At 35.5% G+C, this 16612-nt stretch overlaps 1 protein-coding gene across 1 annotated transcript in view; it reads left to right on the forward strand.

The window, feature by feature from the left end:
* The window catches only part of THSD7A (thrombospondin type 1 domain containing 7A), a 453551-nt gene that overhangs the window by 425466 nt on the left and 11473 nt on the right, over positions 1-16612 (forward strand). Inside the window, exons 19-23 of the mRNA XM_082693331.1 lie at positions 1315-1432; positions 1880-2025; positions 2444-2618; positions 6683-6856; positions 15843-15938. Of these exons, the coding sequence (XP_082549457.1) occupies positions 1315-1432; positions 1880-2025; positions 2444-2618; positions 6683-6856; positions 15843-15938 (709 nt within the window). The remainder of the gene's footprint in view (positions 1-1314; positions 1433-1879; positions 2026-2443; positions 2619-6682; positions 6857-15842; positions 15939-16612) is intronic.

Genomic DNA, 16612 nt, shown 5'->3' on the forward strand with positions numbered 1-16612 from the left:
TTCTTTTCAATTCTGTAGTGAAATGAGTCAGTAACAGTTGAATTCTGTGATTCAGATCTTCTCTCCTGACAACAATGGTCTACCTTAAATGTTACACATCATTTTTTGCATATAATCACTGTAAGTCTTTCTTCGACCTCCCATGGCTTTAAGTGACTTTATGAGACTTCAATGGATATGGTAAAAATAGTAAAAAAAACTTTTTTACTGAATGCTCAGCTTTGTCAAGTATTACTGGTGGAGAATATAATGGCAGTGCCTGCAGAGGTATGTAGCCTGCAGTCATGACCTGATCCTCTCTCAGCGGATAACCTAGAGCCACAAGCTATACTTGGGCCACAACACAAGATTTCAGAAAAATTTTCTTTTGCCAGCTTTTGTTATGTACATTAGACACTTGAACTTCCTTTCCATACAGAAATGAAACAAGATCTTGCAAATTCCCAAGGATTACTCCCGCCCCCAAAATTGTACTCTTCTAACAAGCTCTTAAATATTTCTATGTTCATGCTACTTTGAACCTTGGACTTTTTAACTGTTTGTGTATACAGACAATGAGTTTGAAATCTCTGATTTTAAAAGTAGAATGCTTAAGTAAGGAACTCAATGCCAACAGAATGTCACAATATTAGTATCTGATGAGAGGCTAACCAGAATAAGGGAGTTATCCTACAGTTGCTGCTGAGATCAGTTTTAGAAAATAAAATCTTTGTAAAAAAAAAATAATAAATGCATATGAAATAGTCATAATAAAAAGTTCTATTGAACAATATTTCCTTTTGAAAGAGATAGTGTACTTAACAACTAATATTTTGTATTATTTCAGTGTGTTATAATAATAGTTTCGAATGGTGATTTGTCTTTCAAACCTTTTGCTTTTCAGTTTAACATGCACGTGAAAAAATAAGTTATATCCCAGAGATACCACTATAGATCTACGTATTGGTGATATTCTTGGTTTTTAACTAATGGAAAGGAATTGTGCTTACACCTCTTCATTCCTTGTTTAGGGAAGTTAAGCCAATTTGGAGACTAAAGCTACTTTTTTTCATGACTTATTTAAACAGTTCAACAGCATTGAGTAAATGGGCTCCAGCACTCATCCTGTGCCCTTTGCTCCCACTCTTCTGGATTGATTGAGCCACTTTCTATTTTTAAGTGTGGGTGTTTGACCTCCAGGTACCTTTTTATTCTGTTATACATCTTGCTTTTTCTTCCTCTCCTCTCCACTACTCTACTTCTCTTCCTCCCTTCTTCTAAGCACTGAGCCATGCTTCCAGCTCAGGACAAACAGATCTGCCTCTCTCCTTGCAGCTTGGCCTGGAGAAGAACTGGCCAATGAACACATCCTGCATGGTGGAATGCCCGGTCAACTGTCAGCTTTCCGACTGGTCTCCTTGGTCAGAATGTTCTCAAACATGTGGCCTCACAGGTTTGTACCTTCATTAACATTAGACCCAAGGTCAAGGAAAAGGAAATAGGGTGCCTGGGTAGCTCAGTGGGTTAAGCCGCTGCCTTCGGCTCGGGTCATGATCTCAGGGTCCTGGGATTGAGTCCTGCGTCAGGCTATCTGCTCAGCAGGGAGCCTGCTTTCCTCTCTCTCTCTCTCTCTCTCTGCCTGTCTCTCTGCCTACTTATGATCTCTGTCAAATAAATAAAATCTTTAAAAAAAAAAAAAAAAGGAAATAAAATATCCTTCTTGCTTTAAGTCTTACCAGATAATCTTCAGAAAGGTTGAGTCAGTGTCTTTCTCTCCAAAACGTCTGAGCCTTACTCACCCCTCAGGTCTCCTCAGCAGAAATGTCTGTGATGCCCTCTCTCAAGATACACACTTGCACAAATATGTCACTAGAGTTGCATCCCTTTGTATCTCTTTAAGGAAAAATGGTCCGAAGACGCACAGTGACCCAGCCCTTTCAGGGTGATGGGCGACCATGCCCTGCCCTGATGGAACAGTCCAAGCCTTGCCCAGTGAAACCCTGTTACCAGTGGCAGTATGGCCAGTGGTCTCTATGCCAAGTGCAGGTAATCAGATCTCAAGAAGTTATATGAAATGTGTGTCCTTTTTCCGCAGAGACTTGTTTTCAGAAGTATTTTTCAGAGCTGACAGCATGTTTCCTCCTGAAGATTTTAGATGCTTTGCCATTTTGTAACTGTTTAATTAGTTTTGATAATAAGCAGTCCCTGTCCTGTGTTTTTTAAATCATTTGGAGACTGGTTCATTTTAATGAAAATTTATTTGCCTGTCTTTGGCTAGAAAACAAATAGATTGTTCATTGTCTACTTTATAGCTAGTGTCCTATAGGACTTCTTCCCTAGGGTTACAAATGGTTCTTTAACTGCTCATAAATCAAAATCAGTGGTGTAGAGATGACTGTAAGTGATGAGCTCGCTAATGAATTATTTTTCTTTTCCTAATTAGTTATTTCTTCCTGCATTTCAGGATGCCCAGTGTGGCGAAGGGACCAGAACAAGGAACATTTCTTGTGTAGTGAGTGATGGATCAGCTGATGATTTCAGCAAAGTGGTGGATGAAGAATTCTGTACTGACATTGAACCCATCATAGATGGTAATAAAAAAATGGTTCTCGAGGAGACCTGCACCCAGCCTTGCCCAGGTAACAATACCAAAACAGAATTCATAGTTTAGTCATTTCCTGTTAGCACCAGGGTTGAGAAAGGGGTATAGTCTAAGTTGTATAGATACTCAAGTCCTGTCAGCAAGTTCTTCTCATTCAGTAGTATCTGTGCCAATAACTGGATACTGTAGTGTGGGTGAAGGGGGTACTGCCTTACTACCCAGTGAAGGGTGAAGTCTGGGTCTCCCATGTGGCCTCTGCTGACATCCACCCACCTGGAGTTTTAACACCTGCAGGGAATGGCAGTTAAGACCTTAGGCTCATGCTTGACAGGACAAGTATGACAGAATTTCCATTTAGGAAATTTAGGACTTCCAGGAGAAAGAGAAGCAGGATCTAAACTCATAATGGCTAAAGAAAGATGAAGTCCTTATAACGAAAGCTTACTCTAGGTCCTGAATAGAGTCAATAATAAATTTGCACATTGGTATATTGTAAATAAAACATAAAATGTAGAGAAATAACTAGAAAGCATCAAGAAAAAAACCAGATTACTTGCAACTGAAGGCAATCATTTAAAATTATAAAAGAATTCTTCTTAGTTACAATGAAAGCCAAAAGACAATGGAATGTATGCAAAGTGTGATGGCAAATGGTCATGAACCTCAAGTGCTATCCCCAGCTACATCATCAAGAGAAAAAAATGTATGGAAGAAAATATTGAAAGAAATTATTCCAATTCAAAGTTAGACACAAGGGGTTCATGCAGTAAAATGTGGAAAGCAAATATTATATATCAGATAGTTTAGAGATAATTGGCAAACAGTGAGAAGCTAATATTTAGGAATTTGGGCTTGAGGCAGAGAACTTGAGGATAGATAGAAGTCAAAGGAAGTTCAGTGTCAAACATGAGCCGAAGGCTTTGAGAAAGATGGGGGAAACACTTTATTATTAGTAGGCCAGGAAAGAAGAAGATTGGAAATAAACTGCCTATAGTTCACCCTCAGTGGAAAGTGCTTATTCTCTCAATTTGCATATAAGAAAAATATTAATATCTTTAAGAAATGTGTTATTTCACAACAAGATCCCCCCAAGATAAAAAGTATTTGGCAAACAAATATTGGAGACAAAAATAAATCCTACCTTTTTTACTTAGGTAGTCAAAGAAAATTTTAAAGATGGAGAACATATTTTCAAAAGTTTATTCTAATGGAATTAAGTGTCTAAACACTGTAAAAAGCTGACAATAGAGGTGGTTCACTCATTCTCATTAATTTGCTTATTCTTCAGCAGGTAAATTATTTGAGGTGCTTATATTGGCAGTTTCTATAGTTTATCAAGATGAACTGAATAAAATTAAACAGAGCAGTAGATAAAACCCAATCCTTTGAAATAAATGCTAGAGTTTGAGAGCATCCTCTCACTGTGCATATTCAACTGTAATGGTTTTGTGTGTACAGATGGGTTCCTCTACTTTAGGAGAAGAAAGAGCTTTTCAAAAATCTTACTTTCTAGACGTAGGCTAAGTATTGTTTCTTGGGCATTCCAACACTTGCTAATAACAGCCTGATCCAGCAATTCCCCTGTTCCATTTCCTGTCCCCCCCAATACTGGCCCGATCTCAGTCCAGATCTCACACACAATTAAATTTAATAAAATCATTTTGCTTCACAACAAACTGAGGTTCAGGCAGTGGCAGCAGGTAAGGGCTCTGAGAAGAGCCAAGGACTGAACGTTTGGGCTTCGATGTGCTGAATGGTCACATAGTCCCTGAAAGGTGACCGAAGCTAAAAGTTGGTAAGGCCCATCTCTTCCAAAGCAAATTCTCCAGGGCCATTAATACGATTATTGTGATACCCACAACACTGACCTCCTCGCCAGGCATTGGTGTCTACTTCCTTGTGGAGTTTCTCCTACTTGTTTTCATTATACTTCCTGCAGCCCAATCACCCATTCATTTGATTATTATCAAGTGTTATTGGGGGCCCTGCCGAGGGCTCAAGATTGGAGATACAGCAAGAGACAAATATACCCTGTCCACATTGAGTTTACCTTCTAATGGAAGAGAGAGTTGCAAATCTAATACTAATATAAGTAAATAGAAGATTGAACTTTGTCCTAAGTGACCCAGAGGAAAGGAAGATCCCATAATATCCAACAGGGAAAACACACCATTCTAATTAAATTAATTATATATCCAGGAGGAGGCTGTTCTTTTTTGGTAAATTACAATCTATGCATCTCAGTACCTCTCTTGGCTGGTTTTCTCCAATAATGGGTTTTGAAAATTGGCAATACAGGAGCTACCAAACTTTAAAGAGCAAAATACTAAAGTAGGGATGTGCATTTCATACACTTGTCCTGTCTTTTACAGGCATAGTGTAGTTTATTATTATGCTTTGTATGGTCACAGTCACAATATGAAAGTATGTTTAGTACAAGCTAATGTCTCATTCTCATTTGTTGTTATTAAATCTCTGAAGCCTGAACTGGATTCTTTGGGGGTGAGGAATATATAAATCACAGTCAATTACTAAAAGATGTTTTGAATTCTATTGTAAAATACACTATTTCAAGTGCTATAAGCAGAGAGATAAAGCCTACCTTTTTTACTATTAGGCTTTATTTCCATGTAGTCTGCAATAACTGAGGTAGAGTTATATTACCTTTATCTTGAGAGGAGTGTTTAAAATTTTAATAGTTTCCCCTGCATAATTAAAAACTGGGGGACCAAAAAGTATTTAAACATGCTTGTAACACTTGTAAAATTTACTAGAATTTTCTGCACTTCAGGAGGACATTGAATATTAATGATATACTATTATAAAGATCTACAAAAATCACTCCACTTTACTATTATACATCTATTAGTCAATAATTCATGCCTGACCAAGATTTCTTAATTATAACACAAGACATGTTTTCATTAATCAGATCTCCAGGCAACTTTGTGCTAATATTAGACATCTGCAGCATAATGTAAGGCAATATGAATTATGCATGTGGTATGGCTAGAATAATTAACATGATAAGAATCCCTATGGATTTGTGTCTATCATAATACTGTATCCTCTGAACAGTATCATCAGTCAGTCCTGAAGAATGGATGGGTATATGGGAAAGATATTTCATTAACTCTTCCCTGTTCTTAAAATGGTTGAAGAGGTTGAACACATGATACACCAGGGTCCAGCAATTCCACTGCTAGGTATGAACCCAATAGAAATGCACATAAAAGTTCAAAGACTCATACTAAAATGTTCAAAACAGCAGTATTCCTAATAGAAAAAGTTTACAACTCTCCACCTACCCACCACTAGAATGGATATCTTGATACCTTCATATGGTGGAACAAAGTACAGCAGTAAGAATGATCAAACTAGAATTACATAAATACATGTGGATCTTGCAAACATAAAGGAGTGAAATATTTGTTGAAGATATGTACAGTGTAATTCCAGATATAACCCAAGAAGAGCTTCTGAAATTCTGAGAATGCCCCATTGCTTGATATGAGTATTGGTTGCATGGTTTTGTAATCACGTTGAGAAAATTCCAACATTTTTTCATGTGTATTATTCTTCAGTAAATGATTGAAAAAAAGGAGAAGTGGATTGAGCTGTAGATCAGGTAAAATTACAAGCATTATTGTCACTACTCCAGTTATTCAATTGGCTTTCTCACCTCCACACCTCTGGTAAGCAATAGGAGAGAAAAAAAGTATACATGCCAGTTTTCTCAGCCTCGGAGTTCAAATTCTTTTGAAATTATAAGTACCTACAAGATGATATACCCTTTTATAATAATGACAAGAGTAGTGGTGGTGGTAGGTTTTAAATCAACTATTTTTGTCTCTTCAGAGGAGGTGAATCACAAGGAACAAGCTCCTTCAATCCATAGTCCATACCCAATAACATCCACTCCAAAAGTAACATCGATACACACTTACAAATTCACAAATATTAAATAGTTTTCTAAATCTTACAAATATCATGGTTTTTTTGGTATGCTAGTCCTACATTTTCCAGTGAGGTTAAGAAGTAAAATTACTATGGGCCACTGTTTATTGGTATGGGTATAAACCAAAAACCTGTGTTTTGCAGGTGACTGTTATCTGAAGGACTGGTCTTCGTGGAGCCTGTGTCAGCTAACCTGTGTGAATGGTGAAGACCTAGGCTTTGGTGGAATACAGGTCCGTTCTAGAGCTGTGATTATACAGGAACTAGAAAATCAGCACCTGTGCCCAGAGCAAATGTTAGAAACAAAATCATGTAATGGTGAGTGCTGCAAATCATGAAATCTTTTTAGTTCATTTTTACATTGATAGACAAAAGCATAAGATATGGACTTTTCTGTTCAATAAGTAATTTGCTAAGATCTTGCTTAAGACTGAGAATTAGGAGTATGATCCTGAATTTTAAAGCTTATAGGAAGAAAAATCTTTCTACCTTTCATAAATTAGATAAGAGATGTAAGAAAATATCTATTTATGAGCTACAATAACTGAGAGCACATTATTTGTACACCCAGGACAACCCTTGTCACAACAGTATCCTTTATTTAAATCAGTGGAAACAAAAATCCACAGCAAAGTGAGAGGTTTCACTGTATTCTTAGAAATTGATAAAGTGTTGATAAGAATTTGACATAACACATGAACATACATGTTTATAGGTTTATATGTGTATGTATATGTACATATAGAGCCACGCAATTCATGACATTTCCAAGAACCACTGCACATTAAAATGTCATAGTTTGGGAACACGGAGGCAATCTAGATGAAAACCTAAGAATTTATAGGGTCAACGAACAACCCATTCCTTCCTGCTTGTGTTTTGAAACAATTAGGGAGTTTGACATTTAATAGCAAATAGAAGTCAAAATATTACTGTTATTACTGAAAAGTTGGAGGAGAGAGCTTAGAATGTGAAGGAACAATGCTTAGAATAAAAACCAAATGTGCTAGATGACTTAAGAAGTAGGTAGAATCATCCCCCTTGTCAGTTGAATCTTCCCAAATTCACCAACCAGATAAATCATTCCTTACGTCCTAGGACAATGTAGTAATGAAAATGAAATAAATCCCAGGGAAAGATTTGCTCAAACCAAAAGGACAAACAAAATTAGAAGTCACTAATGAAAATTACAAAAGAAATCTCCCCATGCACACACATGGGTAAAAACTAAAAACCACACTTCCAGGGCATTACATACCAAATGGCCTGTGGGAGGCAGCACAAAAGTTCTTAGGAGAGAACTTCAAGCCTTAAATGCCTAAATGGGAAGGAGAAAAGTTTAAAATGAGCTAAGCATTAAACTCAAGAGAATTTTTTTTTTAAAGAAAAAGTAGAATGTAACTAATACAGATAAATATAAATTTCATGAGATAGAAAACAAGATAATCAACAACCAATAGTTGACCAAAACTAAATAGACCACCTCAAGGTAAAAATCAAGGGGGAAAAAAAAAAGCAAAATCAATACTGCAAAATGGGGGAAAAAATAAAAATCAATATTACAACAAATAGAATGGAGTTTGAAAATATATTTTTGAATAAATTTTGCTAATATAAATACTTCAAGGTAATCTAGAATGTTGTTGTAATTTATACCAAGAATAATTGAGAATCTACACCATGGAGTCTGTAAGTATTTAAAACTCAGATTTATTGGGACGCCTGGATGGCTCACTGGGTTAAGCCACTGCCTTCGACTTAGGTCATGATCCCGGGGTCCGGGGACCGAGTCCTGCATGCAGCTTCTTGCTCATCAGGAAGTCTGCCTCTGCCTGCCTCTCTGCCTGCTTGTGTGCTTTCTCTCTCTCTCTTTCTGGAAAATAAATAAATAAAATCTTTAAAAATTTAAAAAAACTCAGATATATCAAATATTTGAGTTTTACCAAAATTTAAAGAAACAAACCACTCCCTTTTATGTGAAATCTTAAAAAATAAAGTTGTGTGGGGAAAAAAGATGAGGAAAATCTCTCCAGCTCCATGAGAGCACAACCCTGTCAGTAAAATCAGTTAATAAATTCACCAATGAAAATAGATGTCAAATCATGAAAGAGTATTATCTAACCAAACCATTAATATCTTATGATTTTGAAAGTACAAAGATGCCTAAATATTAGGAAAAACTAACGTAAGTGCTCACAGCAACAGAAAAAATGGCATATAATTTTTAAATATGCGTTGAAAAGGTGTTCATATAATGCAAAATTAATTTACAATAAAAATTTCCCAATACAACTTGAACTAGAAGGAAATCATTTTACCTGATAAATGTTATGTACCAAAACTAACAGCATACATCACAATATTAGGGGAAACATAAGAGACATTCCCTTGCAATCAGTAACAAAGCAAGGATGCTCACTGTGGCTACTTCTTTTCAACCTAGTAAAGAAGATTCTAGCCAAAACACAACCAGAAGCTTAATACTTGAAAACAAAGAAATAACCATTCAGATTACTATATGATTTTCACCTTAAAAATTGTAATAGAAAACAAAAAAATAATAGAACATCGCTCATGATAAAAACTCAACAGGTGGTTCTCAGCATAGCAAAGGCCATCTTTGACAAACCCACAGCTAACATTATTACACTTCATAGACCAGCTCATAATTGTTCATCATTAAGAACAGAAGTACAACAAGGATATTATCCTCCCTCACCACTTGTAGTCAGTGTACTACTGGAAATCCGAGCTACAGCAATCAGATAATAAAAAGAAATGAGAAGCATCCAAGTTGGTAAGGAAGAAGTAAAACTGTCACTGCTTACAGATGATGTAATATTATACACAGAAGACCCTCCCCCCAAAAACTATTAGAATAAAATGAATCACGTTAAGTTGCAGGATACAAAATTGATATATAGAACCCCATTGCATTTCTATAGACTAATAACAAAACAGAAGAAAAAGAAACTTCATTTACAATTGTACCAAAAAGAATACAATATCTAGAAATAAACTTAACTGAGGAAGTAAAAGACTGTACACTGAAAATCATAAGGCATTAATGAGGGAAATTAGAGACCACATATATAAATGGAAAGAGAGATCATGCTCATGGATTCGAAGAATTAGTATAACCCCTACCAAAGTACCAGTAGGCTTGGTTTGTTTTTTGTTGTTGTTGTTGTTGTTGTTGTTTTAATAGAACTAGCACAAATAATCATAAGATTTATATGGAATCAAAAACCTGAACAGCCAAAGCAATCTTGAGAAAGAGCAACAAAGCTGAAAAGTAGCACAGTTGCAGATGTCAAACTTACTACAAAGCTAGAGTAATCAAAACAGTATGGAATTGGCATAAAAATAGGCCCCTATTGTTGTCGCAAATGGCAAGATTTCATTTCTTTTGATGGCTGCATAGTATTCCATTGTGTATATATACCACATCTTCTGGATCCATTCATCTGTTGATGGACATCTAGGTTCTTTCCATAGTTTGGCTATTGTGGACATTGCTGCTATAAACATTCGGGTGCACGTGCCCCTTTGGATAACTACGTTTGTATCTTTAGGGTAAATACCCAATAGTGCAATTGCTGGGTCATAGGGCAGTTCTATTTTCAACATTTTGAGGAACCTCCATGCTGTTTTCCAGAGTGACTGCACCAGCTTGCATTCCCACCAACAGTGTAGGAGGGTTCCCCTTTCTCTGCATCCTCGCCAGCATATGTCATTTCCTGACTTGTTGATTTTAGCCATTCTGACTGGTGTGAGGTGATATCGCATTGTGGTTTTGATTTGTATTTCCCTGATGCCGAGTGATATAGAGCACTTTTTCATGTGTCTGTTGGCCATCTGGATGTCTTCTTTGCAGAAATGTCTGTTCATGTCCTCTGCCCATTTCTTGATTGGATTATTTGTTCTTTGGGTGTTGAGTTTGCTAAGTTCTTTATAGATTCTGGACACTAGTCCTTTATCTGATATGTCGTTTGCAAATATCTTCTCCCATTTTGTCAGCTGTCTTTTGATTTTGATAACTGTTTCCTTTGCTGTGCAAAAGCTTTTGATCTTGATGAAATCCCAATAGTTCATTTTTGCCCTTGCTTCCCTTGCCTTTGGCATTGTTCCTAGGAAGATGTTGCTGCAGCTGAGGTCGAAGAGGTTGCTGCCTGTGTTCTCCTCAAGGATTTTGATGGATTCCTTTCGCACATTGAGGTCCTTCATCCATTTTGAGTCTATGTTTGTGTGTGGTGTAAGGAAATGGTCCAATTTCATTTTTCTGCATGTGGCTGTCCAATTTTCCCAGCACCATTTATTGAAGAGGCTGTCTGTCTTTTTTCCATTGGACATTCTTTCCTGCTTTGTTGAAGATTAGTTGACCATAGAGTTGAGGGTCTATTTCTGGGCTCTCTATTCTGTTCCATTGATCTATGTATCTGTTTTTGTGCCAGTACCATGCTGTCTTGATGATGACAGCTTTGTAATAGAGCTTGAAGTCCGGAATTGTGATGCCACCAACGTTGGCTTTCTTTTTCAATATCCCTTTGGCTATTCGAGGTCTTTTCTGGTTCCATATAAATTTTAGCATTATTTGTTCCATTTCTTTGAAAAAGATGGATGGTACTTTGATAGGAATTGCATTAAATGTGTAGATTGCTTTAGGTAGCATAGACATTTTCACAATATTTATTCTTCCAATCCAGGAGCATGGAACATTTTTCCATTTCTTTGTGTCTTCCTCAATTTCTTTCATGAGTACTTTATAGTTTTCTGAGTATAGATTCTGTGCCTCTTTGGTTAGGTTTATTCCTAGGTATCTTATGGTTTTGGGCGACAACATGGGTGGAACTAGAGCATATCATGCTTAGCGAAATAAGTCAAACAGAGAAAGACAACTATCATATGATCTTCCTGATATGAGGAAGTGGTGATGCAACATGGGGGCTTAAGTGGGTAGGAGAAGAATAAATGAAACAAGATGGGATTGGGAGGGAGACAAACCATAAGTGACTCTTAATCTCACAAAACAAACTGAGGGTTGCTGGGGGGAGGGGGTTTGGGAGAAGGGGGTGGGATTATGGACATTGGGGAGGGTACGTGCTTTGGTGAGTTCTGTTAAGTGGGTAAACCTGGTGATTCACAGACCTGTACCCCTGGGGATAAAAATATATGTTTATAAAAAATAAAAAATTATTAAAAAAAAATAGGCCCCTAGATCAGTAGAACATAAAGCCCAGAAACAAACCCACACTTACATGGTCAATTAATTCACCCCACAAAGGCAAGAAGATACAGCAGGGAAAAGACAGTCTCTTCAATAAATGGTACTGGGAAAACTGGATAGCTACATGTGAAAGAATAAAACTGGTTCACTTTCTTATGCCACACATAAAAATAAGCCCCAAATCAATTAAGGACCTAAATATAATACCTGATACCATAAAACTCTGAGAAGAAAACATAGGCAGTAATTTCTTTGACATTGGCCTTAGCAACATTTGTTTAGATAGGTCTCCTCAGGCCAGAGAAACAAAAGCAGAAGTAAAACTATCGGGACTACACCAAAATTAAAAGCTTGTACAGAGAAGGAAACCAACAACAAGGCAACCTACTGAATGGGAGAAAATATTTGCAAATGATTTTTCCAATAATGGGTTAATCTCCAGACTATATAAAGAACTTACACAACTCAGTACAAACAAAATCTAATGGAAAAAATGGGCAGAGGACCTGTATAGATATTTTTTCGAGAAAGGTAACGGATGGCCAAAACACAAATGAAAAGATGCTCAACATCACTAATCATCAGGGGAATGCAAGTCAAGACCACAGTGAGAATTTCCTCATACCAGTCAGATGGCTGGTTTCAAAAAGACAAGTGTTGGCAAGGATGTGGACTATGGGAACCCTCGTGCATTCTTGGCAGGAACCTCAAAGGGTCCAGCCACTATAGTGACCAGTATGGAGGTTCCTCAAAAAATTAAAACTACTTTATGACCCAGTAATTCTACTTCTGGGTATTTACCCAAATAAAAGAAAAAAAAAACACTAATTTAAAAAAATATATGCACCCCATGTTTATTACAGTATTATTAGCCAAGATACAAAAGCAAGCTAAATGTCCAATAAATGGCTCAAAATGTTGTATATGAATATACAATATTCCATTACTCAGCCATACGAAAGCATGTGATCTTGCCATTTGAGACAACATGGAGGAACCTAGGGGCATTATGCTAGGTGAAACAGGTCAGACAAAGACAAATACCACATGATTTCCCTTAGATATGAAGCCTAAAAAACAAAATGAACGAACAAAACAAACACAGAAACAGAAGCATAAGTACAGCGAACTAACTAGGCTGCCAGACTGGGGGTAGGTGAAATAGATGAAGGGGACCAAAGAGGTGCAAATTTCCAGTTACAGTGTAATTAAGTCACAGGGATAAAAAGTATAATAACATCACAGGGCATGTGGTCAGTAAAATTGTAATAACTTTGTGTGGTGGCAGATGGTAACTAAACTTATTATGGTGAGTGTTTTATAATGTATGTAATTGTTGAAACACTGGTTATATATCTGAAATGAATACTTTGTCAACTATACTTGAATAAAAAAATAAAATCTTTTACCAGTAAGACTCAGTTACAAAATTTAATTAGAAAAAATTTGAATCAAAATAAAACTACAAGTAGAAATATATTTAATAGAAATGATATAAGAATAGTAGTGATGAAATCTTATTGAAGCATGTAAACAATGAAAACATTAGTAAAATAGGCATGTTCATGGGTAGGCCTCAATATCATTACATTTCAATTTTATACTAACTTATCTATAAATTCCCTGTAATTTAAAAAGATTTTCAAGTAATCTGAGAAATTGATCTGAGAAGTTGAAGACCAAGAAGATTCAGAATTATTAAAGTCCAGAATTTCAAGAAGAGAAAGTGGAAGAGGTCAAAGAGCTTTAATGGCTTTATTCAAGATTTATTCTATAGCACTAATAATTGAAAAAAAAATGACCAGTCAACAATAAAGCAATTAGACTAATAAAACAGAGGATCCCAGGAACAAATTTTAATATATAGGTACATAACAGAACTGAAACTCAGTAGGATAATGGTAGGTAAATGTTGAAATACTTTTTTATCTACAGAATGTTTTTAAAATTATCTGTAAGCTCACACATATACAAAACTGATAAATTAATAAACTAAATAAATTATAAACCAAAAGGTGAAGAGCATAACTGTCAAACACTTGAAGGAAATATAGGAGAATATCATTATGAACTCAAGGTAGAGAAGAATTTCCTAAATGACAGGACAAACACAAAAATGGGAAAGATGAAAAATTAAATCTTCTACATAGTAATAGATCCTAAACAAGGTTGGCAGAGAAGCCAAAGACTTAGAAAAGGTATTTGTGAAGTCAGTTAATTTCCAAGGATTAGTATCTAGAACAACAGTTTTATAACTTTTTGGTCTAATTTTATATTCTTAAAATTGTATGAGGAACCCAAATTTTCTTTTGTGAGTTATATATACACAAAAGTTTATATTAAAAATGAGATTTAAATAACCAAAACCAATTTTATGTAACAATAATACTTCCTGAAAAATAGCTACTTTGCAAAATAAAAACAATAACTTTGATAAACATGGTCTTGTTTTACATATTTGCAAATATATAATGTCTGCCTTAGAGGAAGACAGCTGGATTCTCATCTCTGTTTCTAGACTCAATCTCTTGTAATCTTAGTTTAGTTTATGTATACGAAGAAAATCCAGCTCTACTCACACAGATGTGTAGTTGAAAAAAAGGGAAATACACACACACACACACAGTCTGAAAGAATGTCTAAGTCTCCCAGGTTCTCTGGACCCTACTTTGAGAACTGCTATTCTAGAGTAATTCCCACAATTCAATAAGAAAAGGCATAGATTTCAGGAGGATAAAAAAATGGCCACAAGATATAAAGAAGCAACACTCATAAGAAGTCGTCTAAATACCCCCAAACATTTGTTACTCTTTAATAGCATTAATAAAGAACTACAATTTAAAATGATGATAGAGCTTCCACACCCACTAGACTAACCAAAAATTTTAAATCTGGCTATTATAAATGTTCGTGAAGGCTCAAACAATGATAACCTTTATTTGCTGCTGGTGGATATGCGGACTGTCACTTTTTAGAGGAAAAAATAAAGATTTAGTAAAGTTTCAGCCATCCCTATAGTGATACTCAGAAATTTGTCTTCTAGACATTTACCTTAAAGGAGAATGAAGAGAGGAAGAGAGTTGCACAAGATTGACCACAGAGGCATTGCTCTAACAGCAAAAGTTGAAAACAACCTAAAAGGCCATTCAGAGGAAATACCTTAAAAGGAAAAAAAAAAAAAAAAGTGGCATTTAGTACAGTGGAATTCTATATAGCAGTTAAAATAAATGTACTATAGCTACATTAAAAAAAACAAATATTTCATCTGTATAATTCAGAATGATACATAGAGTAATGATACTTCTTAAAACTTTTAATAATACAGTTGACCCTTGAACTGAAGATTTGAATTGCCCAGATCCACTTACATGAGAGGTTTTTTTTTAAATATAAATAGAATACAGGGACTCCTGGGTGCCTCAGTAGGTTAAACATCTGCCTTCAGCTCAGGTCATGATCCCAGGGTCCTGGGATCAAGTCCTGCATCAGGCTCCTTGCTCAGCAGGGAGCTTCTCCCTCTGCAATGCCCTCCCTTCCTGGTGCACTCTCTCTGTCTCTGACAAATAAAATCTTTTAAAAAATAATAAATACAGTATAAAATATTTTCCATTCCTTATGGTTTTCTTAGTAACATTTTTTTCTAGCTTACATTATTATAAGCATATAGTATATAACATATAACACAATTAACTCAGATTTTGTGTTATCAATAGGGCTTCTAGTCAACAGTAGGATATTAGTAGTTAAGTTTTGGGAGAGTCAAAAGTTATGCACAGATTTTAGACTGCATAGGGGTACATGCCCCAAATCCCCATGTTGTTCAAGGATCAACTGTACTGTATTATCATTAAAAGAATAAAAACCATGGCAAAAAAAAAGATTTAGGAATAGATCAGGAATTTTTATAACAATTTTATAACATCTATATGGCAATTCCAAGAAAATAACAATTGAATAATTTTTGAGATGAACTTACCACTTTTACAATTGTTTATAAATATTTCTTAATATTCTTTCCCCATGATTGTCCTTCTAGACAGCAGAATGCTTCTGTTCATGTTTATTGTGTCCCTGCAGATGGACAGTGCTATGAGTATAAATGGATGGCCAGTGCCTGGAAGGGTTCTTCCCGAACAGTCTGGTGTCAAAGGTCAGATGGTATAAATGTAACAGGTAAACTTCCAATTTCTCGGTTTTTTAAAAGTCTTCCTGTAACACACATACAGTTGGTTCAACAAAATAATGTAACAGGTAAACTTCCAATTTCTCTGTTTTTTTTAAAAGTCTTCCTGTAACACACATTCAGTTAGTTCAACAAAATAGTGAAAGATATTCTTTCACTATTTAGCACATGGTTGGGATTCAGTTTCTAGGCTGTACTAATGTAACCAGTTATTGTTTTATTTTTTATTATTTCAATTAAATTCTCCCTCATCCAGCCATTTTAGACAATGTAGCTAGAACTTAGTTAACATACTCTGTAATTCCAATAAATTATCCTCAAATTGCCTTCCCTAAAAATTTTATGTGAATAACTCACCATGTTTTAAAAAAAAAAAAAAATCAGTATTTTGTTGACTATATCTCTTTCTGTACCTCAAAAACAATACAGATGAAGACCAAAAATATTATCAAGGGAATGTAATTATACGAAGCTAAATGTCTTGAATTATCTTGCTTAAATTCAGAAATCTATAATTCAGGTTTTTTTTTAATTAATTAATAGATAAGAGTATTAGCAGATCTCAAGCCAAGAGTATCTGGGTAGTTAACCTACTCTATCCCCACTCAAAAATTATATAGGCAAGAAACCCAAATGAGAAATTTTTCTGAAATTGACCCAAATA

This window comes from Mustela nivalis, assembly GCF_964662115.1.
Source record: "Mustela nivalis genome assembly, chromosome: 12".
NCBI classification, from domain to species: Eukaryota; Metazoa; Chordata; class Mammalia; order Carnivora; family Mustelidae; genus Mustela; species Mustela nivalis.